Genomic DNA, 26,916 nt, shown 5'->3' on the forward strand with positions numbered 1-26,916 from the left:
AGTGTATATATCTATCTATTTCATCAGCAAGGCTTATTTTATTGCTCTTCTGTTTTTTTCCTCTAGACAAAAGTTAAGCAGCTAGAAGAACAACTGCATTCTCTTACTGAAACAAGTTCACAGAATGATCATCTACGCAAGTTGAATAAGGCACTAGAAGGCAAATATGCTCAGGTGTGATTAATAGCTACAAAACAGATTGCTTTTATGTTTTCATTAGCTTTTAAGAAACAGGCCTTTCTCCCCACCTTACCATACAATCCCAGGAGGATGAATATTCTCTCACTGTACTCCATTTAACAAACATTTTTTAAGACACCCTCTATGTACAAAGTTCCACTTAATCCTAGAGGATTTCAGAAAGATGCCAGAATCAGGATTGGGACATTCAGCTTGCTTATGCTCTAACTGGAGGATTAGGAATGTACTCAGTAGATTTTATTATAGAAGATTACGGCTTTTGGAAACAAAATATATTGTAATGGGAGCATCCTTAGGGAGCGTTGTTATGATGAAAGCATCATGAATCATGTTTTTCATAGAAGAAGTGGGTTTTTTTGATGTGAGCCTTAAAACTTTTGGCAGATGCGAGGAACAAGTATCTGATTTTTTTAGTTATAGGCAAAGACAGAACTTGGTGCCAGCACGACCCACAACAGCGCACTTGAAAGAGGTATTAGTAGTGGAGGTGCTTACTTGTCAACATGGTGGCTCTTGAGACTGAAAACCTTTCATAAGTCACATAATACTTTAACAGATGAAGAGAAAATTAGACAAATAAGGTATATAAAACATTAAGTGAAGAAAACAATCCAGGAATATGTGTTAGTAAAAAAAAAGTGATTCATTTCATTGATTTACAATTTACCACATTATCTGTTTATTTTTAATTCTTAACACTCAGTGTTAGCTTGTGTAATGTTTGTGTCTATAACACTTGTGTATGTTATACCTCTGGTAACCAAGGAACTAGAATGTATCTTCAGATGGAATGCTGCTAGCGTTCTAACCATCTGACTACACCGGAAAAGGGGGCTTCATTAGATTCGCTTTCTTTCTTCACTAGGACATACTTCATTCTGGTTATTTTTTTTCATTCTGAAAGCAAAGGAACACATTTTTAAGTATATTTTCCATCACAGCTTTGTTTAGAACATTGTGTTGTTTCTCATAGTAAACGGGGCACTTATTGAAAAATAATCCTAGGTTTAGTTGATTTGTTTTTCTCAATTGGTGATGCCTCCAAGAAGAAGGAAATCTCCAGAGAGGCCTGCTTCTTCTAAATTCCTTGAAAGCTATAGGCCTCCTGTAAACAGCGTAAAGGAACGAATTTCCTCAGGTTTGCCCAGTGTTGTGCCAAACCCCACGCGCCATGTGACCTTTGCACCTACCCTGACTTCTGTGAGGTCTTCTCAGGAGATTGGAGACTCTAGGATCTCTCTAAAGACTCTCTTGAATGCCATTAAAACCATGGAGGGAAGACTAGAAGGTAAAATAGACATTCTTGCCTCAAGACCATTAATAAATGATGAGTCACCAAATTTTCTTAATCGAGATTCGGTAAGTGAAGACCAGAAATCATAAAGAAATTTCAGATTTATACAACAATGAAGAAAAGTAGTAACATCTAGAGAGATAAAGTTTAGAGATGTGCATACTAACAAGGAAACAAGCTTCTTCACAAACAGGATAGACTAATGTAGATTGAAACCATCATTCTAGCTATCTCATACTTTTGGACACAGAAATGTCCAATTTGGCTTAACACTAACCATTGAGATTTTTTAAATCTAATTTTCTATTTCTTAAAAATTAGTATGTTAATAATCTTAACATTTACAGTAAAATGTGTGGATAAAGGTTGATTTTAAATAGTAGAAGTACATAAATAGGAGCCCTAATATCTTGGATGCTGGCATATATTTCGCCCAAAAAACTTACTAGAGCACCTATCTTTGTTTCCTATTTAAAAACAGAAAGTACTATAACTTGTCTTAGAGTTAACTGATGTTTAGATACTTTTATTAAGTACTTTGGCTAGCGGCCTTTTCAAATTTATATAAACACTGGTAAAACTGTAAACACTATGTTCTTCTAATGTACTTTTCCCATTCAATAGATTTTCAGAACGTCTAAGTTAGCATTTCTGTACTATGCTTGGATCCCTACAGAAAAAGTATTTTAAATGTTACAAGTTAAAAGTTATAGGGAAGTATAATATTGAGGGAGATATGGGGAAAAGGCATTCTTTGTTGATGTTTGGAGTGCCCTCCTCCCACAAAGGACAATTTGGCTTTGTTTACGTTTATTTCTTGGGCTTCCCTGGTGGCTCAGATGGTAAAGAATCTGCCTACAATGCAGGAGACCTAGATTCAATCCCTGATTCTGATCCCTGGGTTGGGAAGTTCCCCTGGAGAAGGGAATGGCTATACCCAGTCCAGTATTCTTGCCTGGAGAATCCCATGGACAGAGGAGCCTGGCAGGCACAATCCATGGGGTTGCAACACAAAAAAACCAGAATTGAGTGACTAACACTTTCACTTTTTCACAGAGGAGCCTGGTGGCCTAGTCAATGGGGTCGCAAAGAGTTGGACATGACTGAAGGGACTTAGCACACACAAACACAATATATAAGATGTATTAAGATATATAAATATATATTTTATATATATATCTTCAGATACATAAGATATATAAATATCTTTAAATATTTAAATATACAATATATAAATATCTTAATCATAACATAGGTTAAAACAAGGTTCAGAAGAGTGTACAAAATATTTCACTATTTGTGTGCAAAAGGGTTGGGAGGATGAAGAATATATAAATATGTGTTCACCTTTGCAAAGAGTATCTCTAAAATGAATTATAATAAATTGGCAATGTTATTTTCAAGAAAGGAGACTGGGTGGCTGGGAGATTTTTCACTGTATCAAAAGGATACAGTGAAAAATCTCCCAGCCAAAGCAAAAGTGGACAAAGGATGGTCTTTTCAGCAAGCGGTGCTTAAGCAATTGTATATCACATGCAAAAACAAAACCCAAAATACCTTTGATCTGTACCTCTTACCGTATATAAAAATTATCTCAAAATGGATGAGAGCCCTAAAGGTAAAACCTAAAACTATAAAACTTCCAGAAGAAAACATTGGAAGAAAGCTTTATAATCTGGAATTACACAAAGATTTCTTAGATTTGACATCAAAAGCATGATCCATAAAGAAAAAAGAGAGAGAAATGACGGCTTATGCTCTTCAAAGACATTGTTAAGAAAATGAGATAAATTACAGGCTGGGAGAAGAAACAACTGCAAATCACATATGTGATGAAAGTTTTGTCTCCAGAATTTATTAAAATCACAAAACTCAGAAGGAAACAATTTGGAAAAAGAAGAGGCAAAGTATTTGAACATATATTTCACTAAAAAGATACATGGATATAAGTAAGAATTTGAAAAGATGTTAAACATCAGGCATTAGGGAAATGCAAATTAACACGCAGTGAGATACTGCCTCACACTGTTGTGTGTTTGTGTTCAGTCATGTCCGACTGATTATGACCCCATGAACTATAGCGCTCCAGGCTTCTCTGCCCATGGAATTTTCCAGGCAAGAATACTGGAATGGGTTACCAGACAGTAAAGAATCTGCCTGTAACGTGAGAGACCCAGGTTTGATCCCTGGATTGAGAAGATCCCCTGAAGAAGGAAATGGCGGTCCACTCCAGTACTCTTGCCTGGAGAATTCTATGGACAGAAGAGCCTGGTGCGGGCTACAGTCTATGGACTCACAGAGAGTCAGACACAACTGAGCGACTAACACTTTCACCTCCGGGGGATCTTCTGGACCCAGGGATCAATCCACATCTCTTGCGTCTCCTGCCTTAGCAGGCGGATTCTTTACCACTAGTGCCACCTGGGAAGCCCACCACATACTATTAGAATGTTTAAAATTGAAAAACTGATTGTACCGAGTGTTAGTGGAGATATGGAGGAGCTCTCATACATTGTTGAAGGGAGTGTAAAATCAACCATTTTGGAAAATAGTTTGGTGGTTTCTTTAAAAGTGAAACAGGGGACTTCACTGGTGGTCCAATGACTAAGATTCTGCAATTCCAATGCAGGGGTGCTGGGTTCCATCCCTGGTTGGGGAACTAGATCCCACATGCCACAACTAAGACCTGGTGCAGCCAATTTTTTTTCAAATGAAACAAATTACTACCATATGACCTATCTCTTCCACCCCTATGTATTTACCAAAGATAAATGAAAGTTTATATCTACACAAAGATTTGTATACAACTACTCAAAGCAGTTCTGTTTGTAATAGCTTAAAACTATCACTTCATGGCAAATAGATGGGGAAACAGTGAAAGACTTTATTTTCTTGGTCTCCCGAATCACTACGGATGGTGACTGCAGCCATGAAATTAAAAGATGCTTTCTCCTTGGAAGAAAAGCTATGACAAACCTAGACAGCATATTAAAAAGCAGAGACATTACTTTGCTGACAAAGGTCCATACAGCCAAAGTTATGTTTTTTCCAGTAGTCATGTACAGATGTGAAAGCTGGACAATAAGAAAGGCTGAATGCCAAAGAATTGATGCCTTCGAACTGTGACTCTTGAGAGTCCCTTGGGCAGCAAGGAGATCAAACCAGTCAATCCTAAAGGTTATCAACCCTGAATGTTCATTAGAAGGACTGATGTTGAAGCTTCAATACTTTGGCCACCTGAGTGAAGAGCCGACTCGTTGGAAAAGACCCTGATTTTGGGAAAGATTGAAGGTAGGAGAAGGGAATGACAGAGGATGAGATGGTTGGATGGCATCACTGACTTAATGGACATAAGTTTGAGCAAGCTCCAGGAGATGGTGAAGGACAGGGAAGCCTGGCATACTGCAGTCCGTAGGGCTGCAAAGAGTTGGACACGAGTGAGTGACTGAACAGAACAGAAAACTGGAACAACTCCAGTGTCTAGCAGAATACTGTTCAGCAACAGGGAGGAAGAACTGTTGATACATGCAGAAGATTGAGTGAATCTTAACCGTGCTGAATAAAACAAGCCATTCAAAAATGAGTACAGTACATCCTCTACATATGAACCTTCAAGTTGTGAACTTTCAAACTTGCATTCACGTGTCCAGTCATGAAGGTTAGTTCTATTTGAGGTGGCACAGGATTCGAATGTAGACTGGTACTGGAAGTCTGCATCAGCTGTTCAGAATACAGTCCAGTTCAGTTCAGTTGCTCAGTCATGTCCAACTCTTTGCGACCCCATGGACTACAGCATGCCAGGCCTCCTGTCCGTCACCAACTCCTGGAGTTTACACAAACTCATGTCCATTGAGTCGGTGATGTCATCCAACCATTTCATCCTCTGTCATCCCCTTCTCCTCCTGTCTTTGGTCTTTCCCAGCATCAGGGTCTTTTCCAATGAGTCAACTCTTCTCATGAGGTGGCCAAAGTATTGGAGTAGCAGCTTCGGCATCAGTCCTTCCAATGAATATTCAGAACTGATTTCCTTTAGGAAGGACTGGTTGGATCTCCTTGCAGTCCAAGGGACTCTCAAGAGTCTCCTCCAACACCACAGTTCAAAAGCATCAATTCTTCGGCGCTCAGCTTTCTTCACAGTCCATCTCTCACATCCATACATGACCACTGGAAAAACCATAACTTTGACTAGAAGGACCTTTGTTGGCAAAGTAATGTCCTTGCTTTTTAATATGCTATCTAAGTTGGTCATAACTTTCCTTCCAAGGAGTAAGCATCTTTTAATTTCATGGCTGTGCTACCAAAGAGTCCAGTGCTGCCGAAGAGCTATACGACCCTGTAGCTCAGACAGTAAAGAATCTGCCTACAATGCAGGAGACCTTGGTTCAATCCCTGGGTCAGTAAGATCCTCAGGAGAAGGGAGTGGCAGCCCACTCCAGTATTCTTGCCTGAAGAATCCCATGAAAAGAGGAGCCTGCCGGGCTACAGTCCATGGGATCACAAAAAGTTAGAAACGACTGAGGGACTAACACTACCCAGATGTCACTGGGTCATTTTTTCAAGAGGGTAGCTGGAAATGAATCTAGCAAGTAACCAGAACTTGTGCCATCAGTGTCTGGCATGAGCGAAATTGCAGTGTGCCCTCAGTCTCCTCTTGCTGATGATCCTTCAACTCTTAACCATCTCCCACCTCCATTCCCTCTTCCAATCAGTTCTCACCTGTTCACTTGATGCCAGTCAGCCCCTGTATGCCAGCTGTTGTACTGCTGTACTTTTCAAGGTACTATACTGTAAGGTTAATAGTGTTTTTTGTTTGCTTGTTTTTTATGTATTGTCTGAAAAGTGTTATAAACCTATTAAAGTACAGTACTACATAGCTGGTTGTGTTAGTTGGGTACCAAGACTAACAGACTTAAGAACAAATTGAACTTATGAGCACGTTCTTAGAACAGAACTCATTTGTATGTAGGGGACTTACTGTACATAAAATACCTCATTTATATAAAATTCTAGGAAATAAAAATGAATTTATTGTGACAGAAAATAGGTCAGTGGAGGCCTTGCGTGGACATGTAGGAACAGGGAGAAAAAACGGTTTGATTACTAAAAAGGCATAGGGGAAGTTCCGGGTAATGGAAATTGTTCATTATTGTCATGATTTTAAGAGTTTATATATATTTCAGAGACATTACTTTGCCGACTAAGGTCCATCTAGTCAAGGCTATGGTTTTTCCAGTGGTCATGTATGGATGTGAGAGTTGGACTGTGAAGAAGGCTGAGCGCCGAAGAATTGATGCTTTTGAACTGTGGTGTTGGAGAAGACTCTTGAGGGTCCCTTGGACTGCAAGGAGATCCAACCAGTCCATTCTAAAGGAGATCAATGCTGGGATTTCTTTGGAAGGAATGATGCTAAAGTTGAAACTCCAGTACTTTGGCCACCTCATGAAAAGAGTTGACTCGTTGGAAAAGACTCTGATGCTGGGAGGGATTGGGGGCAGGAGGAGAAGGGGACAACCGAGGATGAAATGGCTGGATGGCATCACCGACTCAATGGACGTGAGTCTGAGTGAACTCCGGGAGTTGGTGATGGACAGGGAGGCCTGGTGTGCTGCGATTCATGGGGCTGCAAAGAGTCAGACACGACTGAGCGACTGAACTGAACTGAACTGATACATATTTCAAAATTGTACATGTTAAATGTACACAGCTTACTGTATGTCAGCTATATCCCAGTATGGCTGTTTTTAACATGTATACTATCATGTAAGAATCGAATCGCCAGTCTATGTCCGATGCAGGATACAGCATGCTTGGGGCTGGTGCACAGGGATGACCCAGAGGGATGTTATGGGGAGGGAGGTGGGAGGGGGGTTCATGTTTGGGAACGCATGTATACACCCGTGGTGGATTCATGTCAATGTACGACAAAACCAATACAGTATTGTAAAGTAAAATAAAGTAAAAATAAAAATTAAAAAAAACAGAAATAAATAAATAAATAATAAAATATAAAAAATAAAAATAAAAATGTTAATTTTTGTATAAGTAATTATTTTGAAGTATTTAAAATGACATTCTTGAAATGACAAAAACAATAAAGATAGATAACAAGTTAGTGGTTGCCAAGGAACATGGAATGGATTTGGGGAGGACATGAACACAAAGAAATAATACAAGTGAGTTCTTTGTGGCAGTGGAGCAGTTCTGTATCTTGACTGTGGTGGTGGTCACCAGAATATGTGCATGGGATCAGATTACATAGTTATATGTATGTGTGCATACACAGGTGAATGCAGGTTAAAAAAATGGTGAAAACTAACTTTTGTAGTCCAGTTAATCTGATTAACAATCATGTAAGATTGTGAAGACGTAAAGATGTCATTATTAGAAACAGGGTGAAGAGTGCGTGGGACTGTCACTAATTTTGTGACATCCTGTGAGTCAATTATTTTAAGATAAAATCTTTTTTTTTTTAAGAGTAGTATTTAAGATAGTATGATAATCTGAAATGATTGTATAGATACACCGAAAGTGTTTCAGGGGTGTAAAATTGTAATACTTTTAATTAGGATTAGAACACTATTTAGAACACTTTTATAACTTTTCTTGATACTATTTGATACTTACCTGCTTTTATTATGTACTTTGTTAATTTACATCATATTTTCAAATTCTGTGATAACCAATTTCTCCCCCAGTTTTCATCTTACCATCAGAGGGTTTTTTGTGTTTTGGTTTTTTTTTAGTATTTTTAAGTTTTTATTGGTATATAGTTTATTTACAGTATAATGTTAGTTTCTGGTGTAAGCAAAGTGAGTCAGTTATACATATATCCACTCTTTTCCCATATAGGTCATTACAGAGTATTGAGAAGAGTTCCTTGTGCCGTATAATAGCCATCATAATCATAGTCTTATCTCCCATATCCCTCATTCCAGGCCTTTCATATTGACATATATATTAGAGATTTGCACGTATATATTAACAGATTTATTTTCCTTTGTAGTTTTAAGGGGAAAAACAGCTACTAGAGCTAGTTTTTTTTTTTTTTTGCAGTTATAGATAAGCATATTTAATTAAACATTTTAAATTTGGCTTCTAAATTGCTATGTCTTATTCTAACCAGAGCTTCCCTTATGGCTCAGATGGTAAAGAATCCACTTGCAATACAGTAGGTCTGAGTTTAATCCCTGGGTTGGGAAGATCCCCTAGAGAAGGAAGTAGCTACCCACTCTAGTATTCTAGCCTGGAGAATCCCCATGGACAGAGTAGCCTGGCAGGCTAACAGTCGATGGGATCGTAAAGAGTCAGACAAGATTGAGCAACTAAGCACAGGACATTCTAACTGCTGATTGATTGTGCTTTAAGAAAGTCATTTATTATCGTTTCTTTCTTTCTGCTAAGGTGAAATCTCTTCTTGAAAAGAATGAAGCGGAGCTTTCACAAGCAGTGAAGGGTCGTGATGCAGCCCTGAAAGAGAGTCAGAAGTTGAAAGGGGACCTTAAAACTCTGGAGGACAGGGAGAACAAGAAGGCAAGACATCACCCCTTTGTGAACTCTTTAACTGACATGAAGCTCTTCTGAAATTTTCATGAGCCACATTCTTTCATTTCTTGTTACCTTTAGTTTAAAAAAAAAAGAAGATTGATCAGATGAGAATTTTCTTTTCTAAAGGAAAGATAACTTTAGAAAAACTTTAAAATACTTCCCTTAAAAATAGATTTAACTCACAATGTGTTTTTTTTCTTTCTTAGTCAAAAGTACTTTTTTTGTTGAAACACATCTGACCTTGGTAATAATAACCACCTACTTATGTCTTATTAATGTGATAAAACATTGTTATGATTCTGTGTTAAATCACCAAATGCTTTCTGCTTAATAGTGTGTGTTCTCTGTAGGAGGAGAGGTCTCATCCCAGACTCCTTCCCCTCTGAAGAGGGCTATGACTTACACCATTCTTCAGCGGCTCCCACTCTCCCTTATGTTCTTTTTTCCCTCAGATAATTCTGATGGGCTTCGGAGGTGTTATCTTCTTCTGAGCCCATGATAAGATTAGCTGAGCAGGGCCTGTATGGGCCACCCTGGGACTACCTCGAGATCCAAGAAGTTGTCGGTCTTTATGTCTGGTTAATACTGATGTGTGTGCTGGGATATGACAATAGTCAGGAAGCACTGCAGAGTTTTTCACTGGAGCCATAGGATCTGGGTCTAGTTTTCTTTTTCTCAAAGTCAGAATAACTTAATAAACAAAATAAAAATAAAATATACTTTAAAGCAATTATCCTCTAACTAAAAATAAAACATAGTAGAAGCATACCTCACACCTATCTACGGAAAATCTCTGTGGAATTGTAAATGAATTTAAGAAGAATTTTATATTCTCTTGTTTATTTAAAACTGCTTTGGTTAAAAAAGAAAAAATATATATTTATATATACACACACACTTAATCCTCTTAGCATTGTACCAGACCTGGTTTCGATACTCTTCTAGCAGTCACAGGACTCAGCAGCAGCAGAATAACCAGACTGGATCAAAACACTGTCTTATTTCGTCTTCTGTTAGGTGGGAAACTTTCAGCGACAACTGGCAGAAGCCAAAGAAGACAACTGCAAAGTGACAATCATGTTGGAGAATGTGTTGGCTTCTCACAGTAAGATGCAAGGTGCTCTGGAAAAAGTGCAGATAGAGCTTGGCCGGAGGGATTCAGAGATTGCAGGCCTCAAGAAAGAAAGGTACCAGAGATTGTTTTTGTCTTTGTACTTGTATTTTTCTGCTGTATTGTAGTAAGGAACAGTGTGTGATCAAGAAACAGTCACTTTATGTTACTTCCTTTGTGAAAAAAGTAGTAAAATGGTATTTAAAGAATTAGCAAATTTGGGAGAATCTGGAATTATAAAAATGATATCCAAAAATTCACATATTTTGTAGTGGTATAAATGAATATGTATTCCAGCAATTCATGTGATAAATGCTGTCTTGTCCTTGCTGTTTTTTACACCATTTAAACCTGCCCTTGGGTCTACAGAATAGTAATGGTCAAGATTATTAAAGCCAGGCATCTACTTTATTTTGAATTAATTATCCATTTATTAGTATACTATTTAATAAATTATTTTAGAGGAATCATTCTGAGAACTGCTTTCAGCTATAAGAAAACTCCTTTGAATGTTTCAAAAATTACATGCACATTTCCTGTTTAGGTTAATGAACAAATGGTTTGAGTTTAATAAGGCCTCTAAGTATAATATATTACTGGTACATATTGCCTCTGTGTTAAGGGAGAATTAGTGACTTTCATATTCTTCATCATGCTAATTTTTTTTTTTTACGTTAGGAATCAGTGTTACCTCTGAACTTAAATCAAGGGGATGGTATTAAAAAACAGTTTACTGTTCACAGTAAAATTCTAGGTAAAAAGCAGAAGTCTCAAGAGTAAGCCAGTCCATCTAGAGGTGATACATTTTTGTGCCAGTGATATACATATAGAGAGAGTATAAAATTGCCAGCTTTTAACTTAGTCAGTAACATGTACTGATAGTTTAATATACCAAGCAAAATTGAATCATAGAGATGGGACAAATTTTTAATCCCCAGGAGAATTAGTCTCTTACTCTGACGCTGAGGCTGCAGATTTATCACCTGCCAGCTCTCAGATATTCTGTAGCCCATGACCTAATGCCATTTCGGCTTCCTGGAAGAGTGCCCTGTACATCCCAGTGGTATCATTGCTAGATGGTTCTTTCCATTTCTAGAAAGAGGTCACTTTCTCTGTGCTCTCCATCTTTAGGGCTCTAAATCAACAGCGGGTACAGAAGCTGGAAGCAGAAGTGGACCAGTGGCAGGCCAGAATGCTTGTCGTGGATGCCCAGCACAACAGTGAGGTAGAAGCCAGGTGTTTATAGATGATAATGTTAGTGGTTTTTTTTTTTCTTTTTTTTATTGGGATATCACTGTTTTGGAAAAATGGAGGAAAATAATCACGTAAATTTCCTTCCCATTCAAGTCTGAGTTTTGAACAATACGTATTCCCAAATGGGAAACTGGTTTATAATCTTCCAGAGAGTCGTTTAGCAAACCAGGACCATAATTATGCCTAATTCTTTTTGTCTTATATGGTCTACATTCTTTTCATATGTTAATGCATAAGGGATTGCAAATGTTAAAGTTCAGTTCAGTTCAGTTCAGTCGCTCAGTCGTGTCCAACTCTTTGCGACCCCATGAATCGCAGCACGCCAGGCCTCCCTGTCCATCACCATTTCCCGGAGTTCACTCAGACTCATGTCCATTGAGTCCGTGATGCCATCCAGCTGTCTCATTCTGGGTTGTCCCCTTCTCCTCCTGCCCCCAACCCCTCCCAGCATCAGAGTCTTCTCCAATGAGTCAACTCTTCGCATGAGGTGGCCAAAGTACCGGAGTTTCAACCTTAGCATCATTCCTTCCAAAGAACACCCAGGGTTGATCTCCCTCAGAATGGACTGGTTGGATCTCCTTGCAGTCCAAGGGACACTCAAGAGTCTTCTCCAACACCACAGTTCAAACGCATCAATTCTTCGGCTCTCAGCCTTCTTCACAGTCCAACTCTCACATCCATACATACACCATAGGAAAAACCATAGCCTTGACTAGGCGGACCTTAGTCGGCAAAGTAATGTCTCTGCTTTTGAATATACTATCTAGGTTGGTCATAAGTTTTCTTCCAAGGAGTAAGCGTCTTTTAATTTCATGGCTGCAATCACCATCTGCAGTGATTTTGGAGCCCAAAAAAATAAAGTCTGACACTGTTTCTACTGTTTCTCCATCTATCTCCCATGAAGTGATGGGACCAGATGCCGTGATCTTCGTTTTCTGAATGTTGAGCTTTAAGCCAACTTTTTCACTCTTGACTTTCACTTTCATCAAGAGGCTTTTTTAGCTCCTCTTCACTTTCTGCTATAAGGGTGGTGTCATCTGCATATCTGAGGTTATTGATATTTCTCCCAGCTATCTTGATTCCAGCTTGTGTTTCTTCCAGTCCAGCGTTTCTCAGATGTACTCTGCATATAAATTAAATAAGCAGGGTGACAATATACAGCCTTGACATACTCCTTTTCCTATTTGGAATCAGTCTGTTGTTCCATGTCCAGTTCTAACTGTTGCTTCCTGACCTGCATACAGGTTTCTCAAGAGGCAGGTTAGGTGGTCTGATATTCCCATCTCTTTCAGAATTTTCCACAGTTTATTGTGATCTACACAGTCAAAGGCTTTGGCATAGTCAGTAAAGCAGAAATAGATGTTTTTCTGGAACTCTCTTGCTTTTTCCATGATCCAGCGGATGTTCGCAATTTGATTTCTGGTTCCTCTGCCGTTTCTAAAACCAGCTTGAAATCAGGGAGTCCACGGTTCACGTATTGCTGAAGTCTGGCTTGGAGAATTTTGAGCATTACTTTACTAGCATGTGAGATGAATGCAATTGTGCGGTAGTTTGAGCATTCTTTGGCATTGCCTTTCTTTGGAATTGGAATGAAAACTGACCTTTTCCAGTCCTGTGGCCACTGCTGAGTTTTCCCAATTTGCTGGCATATTGAATGCAGCACTTTCACAGCATCATCTTTCAGGATTTGAAACAGCTCAACTGGAATTCCATCACCTCCACTAGCTTTGTTCATAGTGATGCTTTCTAAGGCCCGCTTGACTTCACATTCCAAGATGTCTGGCTCTAGATTAGTGATCACATCATCATGATTATCTGGGTCATGAAGATCTTTTTTGTACAGTTCTTCTGTGTATTCTTGCCACCTCTTCTTAATATCTTCTGCTTCTGTTAGGTCCAGACCATTTCTGTCCTTTATCGAGCCCATCTTTGCATGAAATGTTCCCTTGGTATCTCTACTTTTCTTGAAGAGATCTCTAGTGTTTCCCATTCTGTTGTTTTCCTCTATTTCTTTGCATTGATCGCCGAAGAAGGCTTTCTTATCTCTTCTTGCTATTCTTTGGAACTCTGCATTCAGATGCTTATATCTTTCCTTTTCTCGTTTGCTTTTCACCTCTCTTCTTTTCACAGCTATTTGTAAGGCCTCCCCAGACAGCCATTTTGCTTTTTTGCATTTGTTTTCCATGGGGATGGTCTTGATTTGCATAAGGGATTGCAAATGTTAAAGGGGTTAGAAAATAACATAACTTCAGTTAGAAGTAGGGTAGTCCTACTAAATAAGGAAACAGATGCGTTATAGGTATGTGAATGTGAACTCGCTCAGTCGTATTTGACCCTTTGCGACCCTGTGGACTGTAGCCAACCAGGCTTCTCCATCCATGGGATTCTCCAAGCAAGAATACTGGAGTGGGTTGCCATTTCCTTCTCCAGGGGATCTTCCTGACCCAGGGATCGAACCTGGGTCTCCCACATTGGAGGCAGACGCTTTAACCTCTGAGCCACCAGGGAAGCCATAGGTATATACATATATATGTAAGTTCATAGGTATATACATATATAAATATGTATCTACACATATGCACACTTGTTAAATACATAGGGATATTTCATTATGAATAAGCTTTTTCTAGAGAAATATACAAGGAGCAGTTGCCAGTTCTTATCTCTGTAGGCAGTGAGGTTAAAGAATCAAAAAGGGGAATTTAACTAATTTAAAATTTTAGAAATTAGGATAAATAAGTTGGTTCTGTTTTCAAAAACACTCTGGTGACCAGCGGAGCATACCCTTCCCATCACCTTCTAAGAGTCTGCTAAGCACTGTCTGTAATAAGTTCTCACATACATATCCCAGGCATCTGGAGTCTTTGTTTCTGGTTCCAAATAATTATTGTTTCAAAGTTTAAAGAGGGAATATACAGTGTTATGTACTTCTAGTATCTTTTACAGTAGAACAACAAGATTAAAATCAATCTTCTCTTTCAGATGGAACCTCTGCAGAAAGCTCTAGATGTAGCTAGAGAAGACAACAGGAAACTGGCTATGAGCCTGGAGCAAGCTCTCCAGACAAATAACCACCTACAAACAAAGCTTGACCATGTTCAAGAGAAATTGGAAAGCAAAGAACTTGAGCGACAGAATTTGGAAACCTTTAAGTAAGAGCAGTATAGTCACGGTGAAATTAGGGAAGAGCCTCTGGGAGAGTAAGTCTGGCTCATTCACATAAACCAGTTAAAGGTTTTTCCCTACTTTGACCTGGTCCTCCTGCAGAACCACGTGAAGGAGACAGGCGTAGCTAAACAGCAGAGGATGCTGGCTGGGATACGCTCCTCTTCAGCTCTTCCCTCATCTGCTGTTAATCTTCTGTATATGAAGGTTAAACCAATTCGGGAGGGACACATACACATTTTTGCCAAACCTTTTCTATCAGAAGCTTATGTATCCTTCCAAGGCATGATTTGGAAAAGGAACAACAGAAGCCTGGATGGAAATAACCCCTCCAGGAGTGGGATAATTCCATTTAAGCAGATGCTCGACCATTAATTGTTTTCCATCTTGCCCTGAGATTAGTTAGCTCAAATCCTTCTAATTCAAGTCAAGCCACTAGAGTTTTTTTCTTAAACTGTATCTAGGCAGATATGATTTAGATATTAACAACATCCCATGAAAGTTTATACCCAAGGGAAATATATTATGCCCATAGATCTTTATTGCTTTCAGGTAGTGAACATATTGATATAGCAGAGCATGTTTATATAAGCTAAAGCTAAGAGGGTATTTTTCATGTTTGTAATCTGTACAAATTGTATATTCTGGTGAAATGCTGCTGGCTCTGGACTATTCAGTATTGGTTAAAAGAATATGTGTTTTCACTCTTAAGGGTGGATCTCTTTATATTAATGACTTTGTTTTTTAAGGCTGTAGGTAAATGCTTATTTTTCTTTCTGTTAATGAGTTCCAGATCAGTGATTTTACATGGTGACTGATCTGCTCAGTTGTAAATCATACTGCCTAAGATGCTTTCTAAAGGTGCTTTAACATCTCTCTTTTTCAAAACAGAGAACGGATGAGTGAAGAATCCAAAATAGAAGCAGAATTGCATGCTGAACGCATAGATGCTCTAAGAAAGCAGTTTCAAATTGAGAGAGAAACTGCCAAGAAGGCAGCACAGCGGGAGGTGACTGAGGTATGGAGGCACACGACAAAAGACACATGACATCCTTCCTCTAGGTGGTTGCCAGCTGGAGGATTCCTGAGAATGGCTGCAGTTGTTCTTCAGCGCTTCTAATTCTCCTTTCACCAGCAAGTGGGATGCAGCTGTAAGCTGTTTGATATACAGTTATCTGCCCAGTGAAGGAATACCTTGATGATAGTCTTCCCCTTGGAGAATAGTAACTTGAGTGGTAAGGAGAAGGGAGGAGACTGCCATCTGCTAGACAGATAGCAAGTCACCTGTCTCCTCAGTCCACTTCACTAGCATCCATCATGCACCTACCTTCTCCTGAAAGGCCTATCTAAAAACAGTAGAAGACGTGGTCTATACTAAATGACCCCTTATTTGTCACCTCCACTGTTACATGAGACAAGTAGGGAAGACGTCAGAAGACTCTCTGATATTTAGAAGCTATGTACAATTTTAAATGAATGCAGAGTAAGGGAAAGTTTGTTTTAGGCTGGCTGGGTGATAGGAGGAGGAGGGAAGCTTGACCAAAGTACAGTACTGAGACTGGCAGAGCTTGCAGGGATAGGACACGCTATGTAAGAGGATAACCAAATGAAAAACAAACAGCGTATGTGAGCAAAGCAAAAGCATTTACCTGTCTTGATTAAAGCAGAGACTAGGAAATTTCTGAGAAAGAAGGGCTGCTGCTGCTGCTGCTGCTGCTGCTAAGTCACTTCAGTTGTGTCCAACTCTGTGCGACCACATAGAAGGCAGCCCACCAGGCTCCCCCGTCTCTAGGATTCTCCAGGCAAGAATACTGGAGTGGGTTGCCATCTCCTTCTCCAATGCATAAAGTGAAAAGTCAAAGTGAAGTCGCTCAGTCGTGTCCAACTCTTAGCGACCCCATGGACTGCAGCCTACCAGGCTCCTCTGTCCATGGGATTTTCCAGGCAAGAGTACTGGAGTGGGGTGCCATTGCCTTCTCTGGAAAGAAGGGCTAGCCTAGAGGAAACCAGCTGGTAGACGGTCTTAACTACCAGAATATTGGCTGGAAACTGTTAGGTAAAAGTAAAGCACTGTAGGTTTCTGAGAAGGATGTAAGCACAGTTTTAAGTAGGTTAGTCTGTTGGCAGTGGAAAGTAAGTAATAATGAAGATAAACCAGAAACATGGAGGCTCATGGGAACTAGAGCAGTTACTTCAAGCTTTGGATGATTAGGGCCAAGAAAAGCGGTTCTGTTGAAAGTAGAGAATAATTAAATAAAAAAGCCATTTTTAATAGAAAAACATACACAAAATGTATCATAAGCAAAGGGGAGGGAGTAATAAAAATAATTCCAAGACTTAGTGGAGTGGCTGGTCTGTATTTTGCCAGATTGAGTGCATTGCTTTGCAGTTTACAAGGAGCAGTCACAAAAATCAGATTCAACTTTTTATATGGTACTTTGTAAGTTGCAAAAGCACTGTGTAAATATTATAATAAAAATAATTTCTGTGAGAAACAAAAATGGACACTGAAATTAAATATACCTTTAATCAGAGATAGTTGTTCAGAATACTTAGTTTAAACCCTTTTAACAGGAATCAGTGAAGATCGTGAACTTGTGCAGGAGACCAAAGAACAGTAGTATGAGTGTGCTGTCTTGAGCAGTTAGCCACAGAGGTGGCATCAGGGTGTGCTGTTTAAGTGCCTCGGCTCTGCCTCTTGAAAGCAATGTGGTAATTTACTATCTGTGCAGATGACTGAACTTTTGAGTCTGTTTCCTTGATCATAAAATGGAACTTCTGAATGTTTCCTTGATCATAAAATGGAAATCATCACAACTACTTTCCAAGGTGGTTTAGAGGATTAAATTGGAAAATATATGAAAAGTAATTACTAAGATCATGGCATCTGCTCCAATCACTTCATGGGAAATAGATGGGGAAACAGTGGAAACAGTGTCAGATTTTATTTTGGGGGGCTCCAAAATCACTGCAGATGGTGACTGCAGCCATGAAATTAAAAGACGCTTACTCCTTGGAAGAAAAGTTATGACCAACCTAGACTGCATATTCAAAAGCAGAGACATTACTTTGCCAACAAAGGTCCATCTAGTCAAGGCTATGGTTTTTCCAGTGGTCATGTATGGATGCGAGAGTTGGACTGTGAAGAAAGCTGAGCGCCGAAGAATTAATGCTTTTGAACTGTGGTGTTGGAGAAGACTCTTGAGAGTCCCTTGGACTGCAAGGAGATCCAACCAGTCCATTCTGAAGGAGATCAGCCCTGGGTGTTCTTTGGAGGGAATGATGCTGAAGCTTAAACTCCAATATTTTGGCCACCTCATGCGAAGAGTTGACTCACTGGAAAAGACTCTGACACTGGGAGGGGTCAGGGGCAGGAGGAGAAGGGGACGACAGAGGATGAGATGGCTGGATGGCATCACCAATTCGATGGACATGAGTTTGGGTGAACTCTGGGAGTAGGTAGACAGGGAGGCCTGGTTTGCTGCGATTCATGGGGTCGCAAAGAGTCGGACACAACTGAGCGACTGAACTGAACTGAACATAAGCACAAAGTAAGTGATAGTTTTTAAGGCTTACTCAGTTTTGACAAAGTTATGATTGAGGTAATGGTGGAATGTCTAACAGAAATTTGGTTGAGCGATAAAAGACTAACACTATAGTGTGAATTCAGGAGCTGAAGGAATGAGCTAGTATAAAGAGAAAAGGTAACTTTATTTTGGTTCTTTCTTTGACATGTTAAACACTTACCAGCGGTAGAAAATACCACCTTCCTATCTTCTCCCTTCTCAGCCGCCTCCTCTTCCTAAAAATCAAGTGGTAACTTTTTAGGTACTTCTTCCTAAAAATTCAAGGATCCAAGAGGAGGAGAGGAACTCTGTCAAATGATTTAAGTAATGTTAAAAGATAAATTGAGGCATAATAAAATTAAGAGTTTATTTGAACAAAAATCTGTTTGAATTGGACATTATGCCATTGATTGCAGTAGAAGGCACTCCGAGGAGTTGTACAAAATGGAAGACTCTTATAGGCAGAAGGGAGCAGGGACAAGATAGTTAAACTAGGCAAAAAAGTAGATGGGTTACAGCAAACTTACTTCCTTTAGTGGATGGCAGGTGTCTACCAGGCAGATTACCCAACTAATGCTGATCAGATGATTCCTGATTGACTGGTTTGAGAGTCCATTTCTGGGAGAGCCAAAACTAATTAAGTTTGGTGACAATAGGGCTTAGCATAGGTCATTTTGTTTGGGGCCTGTTGCACATTGTTTTTTTATTAATAATCACGGTTATTTTACCATAAGACAAGTTTCCTAAAATTTCTAAAAGCAGTAAGTACAAATTATTATGTAAAATAAATAAGCTATAAGGGTATATTACACAGCACATGGAATATAGCTAGAGTATAGTCTAAAAAAATTATAACTGGAGTATAATTATATTTTAATCACTCATATACCTAAAAATATTATAAATCAACTAAACCTCAACAGAAAGGTAATAATAAATATATATATATTCTAATTAAAAATGAATGCATGTAATACTCAGTAGCTGATACGTATTTACATGTGTGCTTAGTCACTCAGTCATGTCCTGCTCTTTGCTGCCCCAGGGACTGCAGCCCACCAGGCTCCTCTGTCCATGGGGATTCTCCAGGCAAGAATGCTGGGGTGGGTTGCCATGCCCTCCTCCAGGGGATCTTCCCAACCCAGGGATCAAATCCAGGTCTCCCACATTGCAGGCAGATTCTTTACCAGCTGAGCTACCAAGGAAGCTCATTACAGAAGCTACGATATAATTTATTTCACTTCTCCAAACATGACATCACAAGTGACAGAGATGAGCTTAATCTTAAAAAAAAAAAAAAAAAGCTTTAAAGCATGGTAATGATCACAGCAATTAATGTGTGTCAGGCTCTATATTCTTTTTCTGCCTTGTTTTACTGTTACATGACTCCTATGAGGTAGCCTATTCACACAGTTCTCCAGCGATGAACCCAAGGTTTACGGATATTATCTGAAATTACTTGACTAGTGACTGGTGAAGTTGAGATTCAAAGTGTCTGATACAAAAGCCAAGCTCTTAATATATGATGAACATATATTTATATTGCTTATGTGTTCTAAGAAAGATTGTGTTTTTTAGTGTTAAATCACTGAGAGTGTTTCTCCACAAATCTCTTCAGTTCAGTTCAGTCGCTCAGTCATGTCCGACTCTTTGCGACCCCGTGAATCGCAGCACACCAGTTCTCCCTGTCCTTCACCAACTTCCAGAGTTCACTCAGACTCACATCTATCAAGTCAGTGATGCCATCCAGCCATCTCATCCTCTATCGTCCCCTTCTCCTCCTGCCCCCAATCCCTCCCAGCATCAGACTCTTTTCCAATAGTCAACTCTTCACATGAGGTGGCCAAAGTACTGGAGTTTCAGCTTTAGCATCATTCCTTCCAAAGAAATTCCAGGGCTGATCTCCTTCAGAATGGACTGGTTGGATCTCCTTGCAATCCAAGGGACTCTCAAGAGTCTTCTCCAACACCACAGTTCAAAGCATCAATTCTTCGGTGCTCAGCCTTCTTCACAGTCCAACTCTCACATCCATACATGACCACAGGAAAAACCATAGCCTTGACTAGATGGACCTTAGTCGGCAAAGTAATGTCTCTGCTTTTGAATATGCAGTCTAGGTTGGTCATAACTTTTCTTCCAATGAGGAAGCGTCTTTTAATTTCATCTGCAGTGATTTTGGAGCCCCCCAAAATAAAATCTGACACTATTTCCACTATTTCCCCATCTATTTCCCATGAAGTGATGGGACCAGATGCCATGATCTTCGTTTTCTGAATGTTGAGCTTTAAGCCAGCTTTTTCACTCTCCACTTTTACTTTCATCAAGAGGCTTTTTAGCTCCTCTTCACTTTCTGCCATAAGGGTGGTGTCATCTGCATATCTGAGGTACTGCCTTACCTAAACCTACTTTTTAAAAGGATAGTCCAAGGAGAAAAAAATATAGGGACACAGCTAAACATAACCTCCTCTTACTGAATGGAAGGTTAAAATGTTCTCATTTTCCCTTTGTGTCCCACAGATGAAGAAAGCCCTTGATGAAGCCAACTTCAGATCAGTGGAAGTGTCCCGGACTAACCGAGAGCTGCGGCAGAAAGTTACAGAGCTGGAAAAGCTACTGAACAGCAGCAAGGAGAAAATAAAGAATCAAAGGGCCCAAATTAAGCTCCACTTGTCCGCCAAGGCGAATAATACTCAGAACGTAGAGAGGATGAAGGTTGTCTGAGAAACCCTGTTTCCCCTCACCTCCTAGTATCGATGAGGACCCAGGCAGGCAGTGGTGTTGGAGGAAGATGGTCTCAGAGCTCTAACACCGCCCTGTCATCTCTGGGATTATAGCTACACCTGGGACGTGGGCAGACTGCCTTGAAGGGGATGGGTACTCTCCTTTTTTCTGGCAAAGATACTGCTGTGTGAATGTTTGGCTGCTCATTAGCTGCCAGTGTCCCATCCTGGCTCCTAGCTGTCTCTCCCGCAGTGATTGTATAGGACTTGGCTCTCTTGGGGTCAGTGGGCTGGATGGAAGAAGACCCAGCAAGAACTGATAAAACTGGGTTGCATGTGGGATTCTTTCTGTCATCCTATAGGCAAAAAAAGCAAGCCCTTTTTTCCACTGATTATCTTTCTATGTTATTTCCACATTTACTTTCAGCAAATAGAAACAGAATTGAGGCAAATGGAGCTAATTAAGGATCAGTATCAGAAAAAAAACTACGAACAGGTAGATGATGTCCACACACTGTTTACCATTCATATAAAATCCCAAACTTGGGCAGGTTCGCCAACCATCTCCCTCTTTGTGCCCTACAGTCACTAAGTATCCAGAAATTTGTATCTGAAATGACTAACCTGCAGAAGGAGATGCAGCTCTTGGCCAGGAGCCAGTATGATACCTCAGCACGGAATAAACAGCAAGAGCTGCGCCTTGAGGCCGAGCGGAAGCTGAGGCAGGAGCTGGAGAATCGGTGCCAGGTGAAAAGGCTTCCTAGGATTCCTCTCAGAGATGACCAGCAAGTGCCATGTGCTGAACCCAGCATTAGGGCATATTGCTTTTCTAGGCTCTAGAGAAGAAAACAAATTTCCAAGTTGTTCATCTTAGCTAAGACCTCAGAATCATATCTAGGAAGAAGCCTGTAGCTTTGAATATGGCACCTCATTGTCATTTTCAATGTAAAAAACTCATTTTTAAAGAAAAGCTAAGTTCATGGGGTTCTCAAGGCGAGAATACTGAAGTGGTTTGCCATTCCCTTCTCCAGTGGAACACATTCTGTCAGACCTCTCCACCATGACTCGCCCGTCTTGGGTTGCCCCTCGGGCATGGGTTAGTTTCATTGAGGGAGGGATTGGGGGCAGGAAGAGAAGGGGACGACAGAGGATGAGATGGCTGGATGGCATCACTGACTCGATGGACGTGAGTCTGAGTGAACTCTGGGAGTTGGTGATGGACAGGGAGGCCTGGCGTGCTGCGATTCATGGGGTCGCAAAGAGTCAGGACACGACTGAGCGACTGAACTGAACTGAAGTGAAGGCTCACGTATGCAAAGTACTAGTTACTGAGTAGGACTTCGAATTTCATAGTCTTTCAGAAACTTTAGACTCCTTGGTTCTTCCCATAGCTCAGATCTCTCTGTCTGTTGCCATTACAGGACTTTTGCCTATCCCCAACCAAATGAAAAGCATATTTTATTCCTGAAAAGGGACTTCAGGAGGGCATCAAGCTCTTGCCTTCCAACAGAGATTGTCTGCTACGAATATTATTCCCTCAGTTCTAGAAAGAAGTGTTAATCACCTTTCCTCAGGAGAATCAGTAAATCAATATCTTTCATCATGTACAAATGTGTATACAGTCAATTAAACTGAAAACAAGTTTTTAGCTTGCAGTCTGGTAGCACCTGGTATTAGAAAGTATCCCATCATACTTTCATAATTTGGTTTGTCTTATTACAATACTGAAGGTTTTTCTCCCATATATGGCACATTGGGAGTTTGTAAAAATCTTTGTATCACATTTTCAGGAATTGGAAGAAACTATCAGACACCTAAAGAAATGTAAAGAGGCGACAGAGAATAAGCTGAAAGAAGCCAGTGTGGAATCAGAGCAGGTGAGCCAGACACACGAATGACCCTGAAACACAAAAGTCTCTGTAAAATCCTCCATTAATACAGTTGTCAGAAGTGCAAAAGGCAAGAACCAATACATTATTGACTATTGCCTCTGACATGTTGTAAAGAGCAAATAGTTTTAGATTAAGATTCTGTGTCTTGATGAGTGATCATAGAATACTGAAATACTGATATTAACTTGATAGTCCAAGTCCCTACCACTAGATATAAGGGAAAACCAGCATGTGTTTGGATTTTAGTGATTATTGTTTGACACAAAAGCAGAGACATTACTTTGCCAACAAAGGTCCGTCTAGTCAAGGCTATGGTTTTTCCAGTGGTCATGTATGGATGTGAGAGTTGGACTGTGAAGAAAGCTGAGCGATGATGCTTTTGAACTGTGGTGTTGGAGAAGACTCTTGAGAGTCCCTTGGACTGCAAGGAGAGCCAACCAGTCCATCCTAAAGGAGACCAGTCCTGGGTGTTCATTGGAAGGACTGATGCTGAGGCTGAAACTCCAGTACTTTGGCCACCTCATGCGAAGAGTTGACTCACTGGAAAAGACTCTGATGCTGGGAGGGATTGGGGGCAGGAGGAGAAGGGGACAACAGAGGATGAGATGGCTGGATGGCGTCACCAACTCGATGCACATGAGTTTGGGTGAACTCCAGGAGTTGGTGATGGACAGAGAGGCCTGGCGTGCTGCGATTCATGGGGTCGCAAAGAGTCGGACACGACTGAGCGACTGAACTGAACTGAACTGAATAAAAGTAGAAACACTTTACCACCAATAACTAGAAATATAAAGTAGACCTTATTAATTTGTGAATTTGATTTCTCTTAAATAGGCCTTTTTGAAGGTACTTAAAATCATAATTTAAAAAAATTTTATTAAAATACAGCTGATTTATAACTGTGTTCATTTCTGCTATGTAGCAGAGTGCTTCTGTTATACATATATTCTTTTTCATTGTGATTTATCACAGAATATTGACTTTAGTTTTCTGTACTATACAGTAGGGCCCTGTTGTTTATCCATCCTGTGTATACTAGTTTGTATCTGCTAATTCCAAACTCTGAATCTTTCCCTCCCTGACTTTCTTCCCCCGTGGTAACCACAAATTTGTTCTCTATGTCTGTGAGTCTGTTTCATAGATATGTTCATTTCTGTCATATTTTGGATTTCATATATAAGTGCTATCATATGGTGTTTTTTTCTTTCAGACTTACTTCGCTTGGTATGATAATCTCTAGGTCCATCTGTGTTGCTGCCAATGGCATTATTTAATTCTTTCTTATGGATGAGTAATGCTCCACTGTGTATGTGGACCGTATCTTCTGTATCTGTTTGGCTACCGATGGACATTTAGGTTGTTTCCACGTCTTGGCTCCTGTGCGTAGTGCTGCTATGACCATAGGGGTGCATGTGTCATTTGGGATTATAGTTTTGTCCAGGTGTATGCCCAGGAGAAGGATTGCTGGATCATGTGGTAACTCTGATTTTTTCAGGATCCTGCATACTGTTCCCGTAGTGGCTGCACCAGTGTGCGTTCCCACGAACAGTGTAAGTGGGTTCCCTTTTCTCCACACCCTCACCAGGATTTGTTATTTATCGACTTTTTAATGATGGCCATTCTGACCAATGTGACGTAGTATCTTCTTGTAGTTTTGATTTGCATTTCTCTAATAATTAGCAATATTGTGCATCTTTTCATGTGCCTACTGGCCATCTGTATGTCTTCTTTGTAGAAATGTCTACAAAACAAAAACCCACTTTTCAGTTGGGTTTTTTGTTGTTGATTTATAGGAGCTATTTGTAAAATCCTACATTTTTTAGAACTGGAAAAGATCTCCGAAATTATTAGTCTACCACGACTACCCCTCATTATCCAGATAAGGGAAGAGATTCTTTGGCTAAAGGTAGCACAGTGACATTGCTGCTAGCTTGTCCCTTTTATAGCCATTAAATTACATGACAGTATGACTTTCAGAATGGTTTATTAAACGGATTATGGACTCCTGTTGTGAGTTTGCCAGCTGTGACACTTACTATGCCTAAGTTACATTTACATTGTTTAACTCATCAGTTACCACATCTGTAGCAGGAAGTTGTTACCTACCATTGTTACTCTGATAGATGGCTCGGAGTAAGTTTGAATGTACGTTAGCTCCCTTCTCATTCACCATACAAGAGGAAATATAATGTATGATGCCATTACAAGTATCATTCCCTCCACTTCTGATAGAGTGCCGGAGAAAAGTGGGGTTTCGTTTGGGTGGGAGAGGTGTCTACCATCAGGATGCACAGACTGGAGAACGCTTAGCTTTGTGGCTTTCTAAGAATTAAAGACAAGGGGAGCTCTGTTCTCTTATCTCACACTTGTACCCACACTGTGCCCTAGTTAATATGAGACAGGTACATTACAGCACAGATTTGAGGACCTGTTACATGGCTGTGCTAGGTGCTGGAGATTAGAGGGTGAACAAGCCAGATGAAGCCTCTGCTCTCAAATTTGCCTTCTCAAGCAAGAGAGAAATATACTACTCTCTGAGAACTGAGTCAAAACATGAAAATGCTGTCTATGAAACATAAATAATCAAGAGAGGGAAGTTAGTCATTTTACTTTTTATTCTAGAGGGTATGTTGTAGAGCCATTTTGAAGCAGCCTTTATGTAAAAGCCTGTTGGCTCCATGTTCAAAATATTAGAATATCCCAAATACTTAGTGGAGTGCCAGGCACATATAGGCAATCAGATATTTGTCAAGTAAGTGAAACTGATTCCAGATCATCTTCAAAGGCAGACTAGTAGAGGGACTGTTTTCAAGACTAACAAAGATAATTTGGAAGTTTGTGCTTAGGGACTAAAGTATAAGATATTTTGATAAAGGAAATAAAGAGTACAATTTACACTAAGCTACTCCAGTGTTCTTGCTAATCTATTCTATTACTTTCATAAAACACAGCAGAAAAAATCTAATCTTTATAGTTTAGGGACTCTGGAGAAGTATTTAGTCTTAGAGAACAGAACTCAAATTCTGAATGTGGTTCACACCACCACGTTAATTTTCAGTGCCATCTGACACTTTCACGCCTGCCTTAACTTGAGTCCTCTCTCACCTCACTTCACATCCAGGAAATATTAACAATATTTTATTAATGCAGGGCTGCATGTATTCTTTAACTTCACATTCTAAAATAATTCTCTCATCTATAGGAGGATGTGTACATGCAAATAGGTGGCAAAGACCATGCAGTCAGAATGTGAGTCTTTAATAGCTAGGTAAAAAGTCTCTCAAACTGGCTATAGTAAGAAAACTTTCACACTAATGTGAAACCCACTTGGGGGGAAATAAAGTTTTTACATTATACAGTGTAAAAAGAGTCAAAGTAGCACACAAAAAAACTTACAATTGTTTCTTTATTGTAATTTTTAATAACATTTGTGCATTCAGATAACAGCTAACCTAGAAGAAGCTCACCGCTGGTTTAAGTGCAGATTTGACGGTCTACAACTTGAGCTGACCAAAAACCGGTTGCAGAGGCTTCCCCGGGAAGACAAGTGGCAGGAAGAGGTAGGATATTTGTCTTAAGCAATTCTGGATTTGTTTCTTCTCAGATTTCTAATTACACAAGTTATCTCTTCATCCAGTTACTTGCTCCACTAAATTGTAGATTTCTTTACAGTACTGCTTAGAAAACCAATGAACTGAATTTCTTTCTTAAAAGTTCTACTTCTCCCATGCTGTCTAGATTAGAACCACCTATATTTATGAAAAAAAAAATCTTCATAAAGACAATATAGGTCCTCAGCTCTGCAGTTGTTTTGAACAGTTTGGGGTGTGTGTTCTTTCCAACAGGACCAAGATAAAAGGCACAACAGCATGTCAAACCAGTCTGCTCTGCATCGATGGGAGAATAAACGAAATAGACTTGTGCCCAAGAAGTGCCACTCTGAACAAGAGAGAAAGTGATGTCCTTGACAGAGCAGCTTCTTCAACTTAGAACAGCTTCATCATCCTGATTGCCTGAGTCCAGCAACTAGGGCTTGCCTGTTTCCACAGTCATCAGAACATGAAGTCTTTGATGTGGGCTGAGGATTTTGGACCTAAGTTTGTCCTTTTATGAATTATTCAATATCAATTCAGAACCATCCCATCTTTTTTGTCCCTTTCCCTATTTT

At 39.8% G+C, this 26,916-nt stretch overlaps 1 protein-coding gene across 1 annotated transcript; it reads left to right on the top strand.

Moving 5' to 3' along the window:
- The first annotated feature begins 1,236 nt into the window (after nucleotides 1-1,236).
- CCDC150 (coiled-coil domain containing 150) lies at nucleotides 1,237-26,707 on the top strand. The gene is made up of 11 exons (XM_068969018.1): nucleotides 1,237-1,560; nucleotides 8,897-9,025; nucleotides 10,058-10,227; nucleotides 11,283-11,376; nucleotides 14,388-14,557; nucleotides 15,462-15,588; nucleotides 21,284-21,352; nucleotides 21,442-21,603; nucleotides 22,647-22,733; nucleotides 26,189-26,308; nucleotides 26,594-26,707. Exons 1-11 carry the CDS (start codon nucleotides 1,237-1,239, stop codon nucleotides 26,705-26,707), a joined length of 1,566 nt encoding a protein of 521 aa, XP_068825119.1.
- The last annotated feature ends 209 nt before the right edge of the window (nucleotides 26,708-26,916 follow it).

This window comes from Capricornis sumatraensis, chromosome 3, assembly GCF_032405125.1.
Source record: "Capricornis sumatraensis isolate serow.1 chromosome 3, serow.2, whole genome shotgun sequence".
NCBI classification, from domain to species: Eukaryota; Metazoa; Chordata; class Mammalia; order Artiodactyla; family Bovidae; genus Capricornis; species Capricornis sumatraensis.

Excerpts from the sequence above, each read along its gene's own strand:
- CCDC150 (XM_068969018.1), top strand. The coding sequence starts at position 1,237 with ATGCCTCCAAGAAGAAGGAAATCTCCAGAGAGGCCTGCTTCTTCTAAA. Across the intron at positions 15,589-21,283 it reads CACAGCGGGAGGTGACTGAG|CAAATAGAAACAGAATTGAG; the intron begins GTATGGAGGCAC and ends ATTTACTTTCAG. Across the intron at positions 26,309-26,593 it reads AAGACAAGTGGCAGGAAGAG|GACCAAGATAAAAGGCACAA; the intron begins GTAGGATATTTG and ends TCTTTCCAACAG.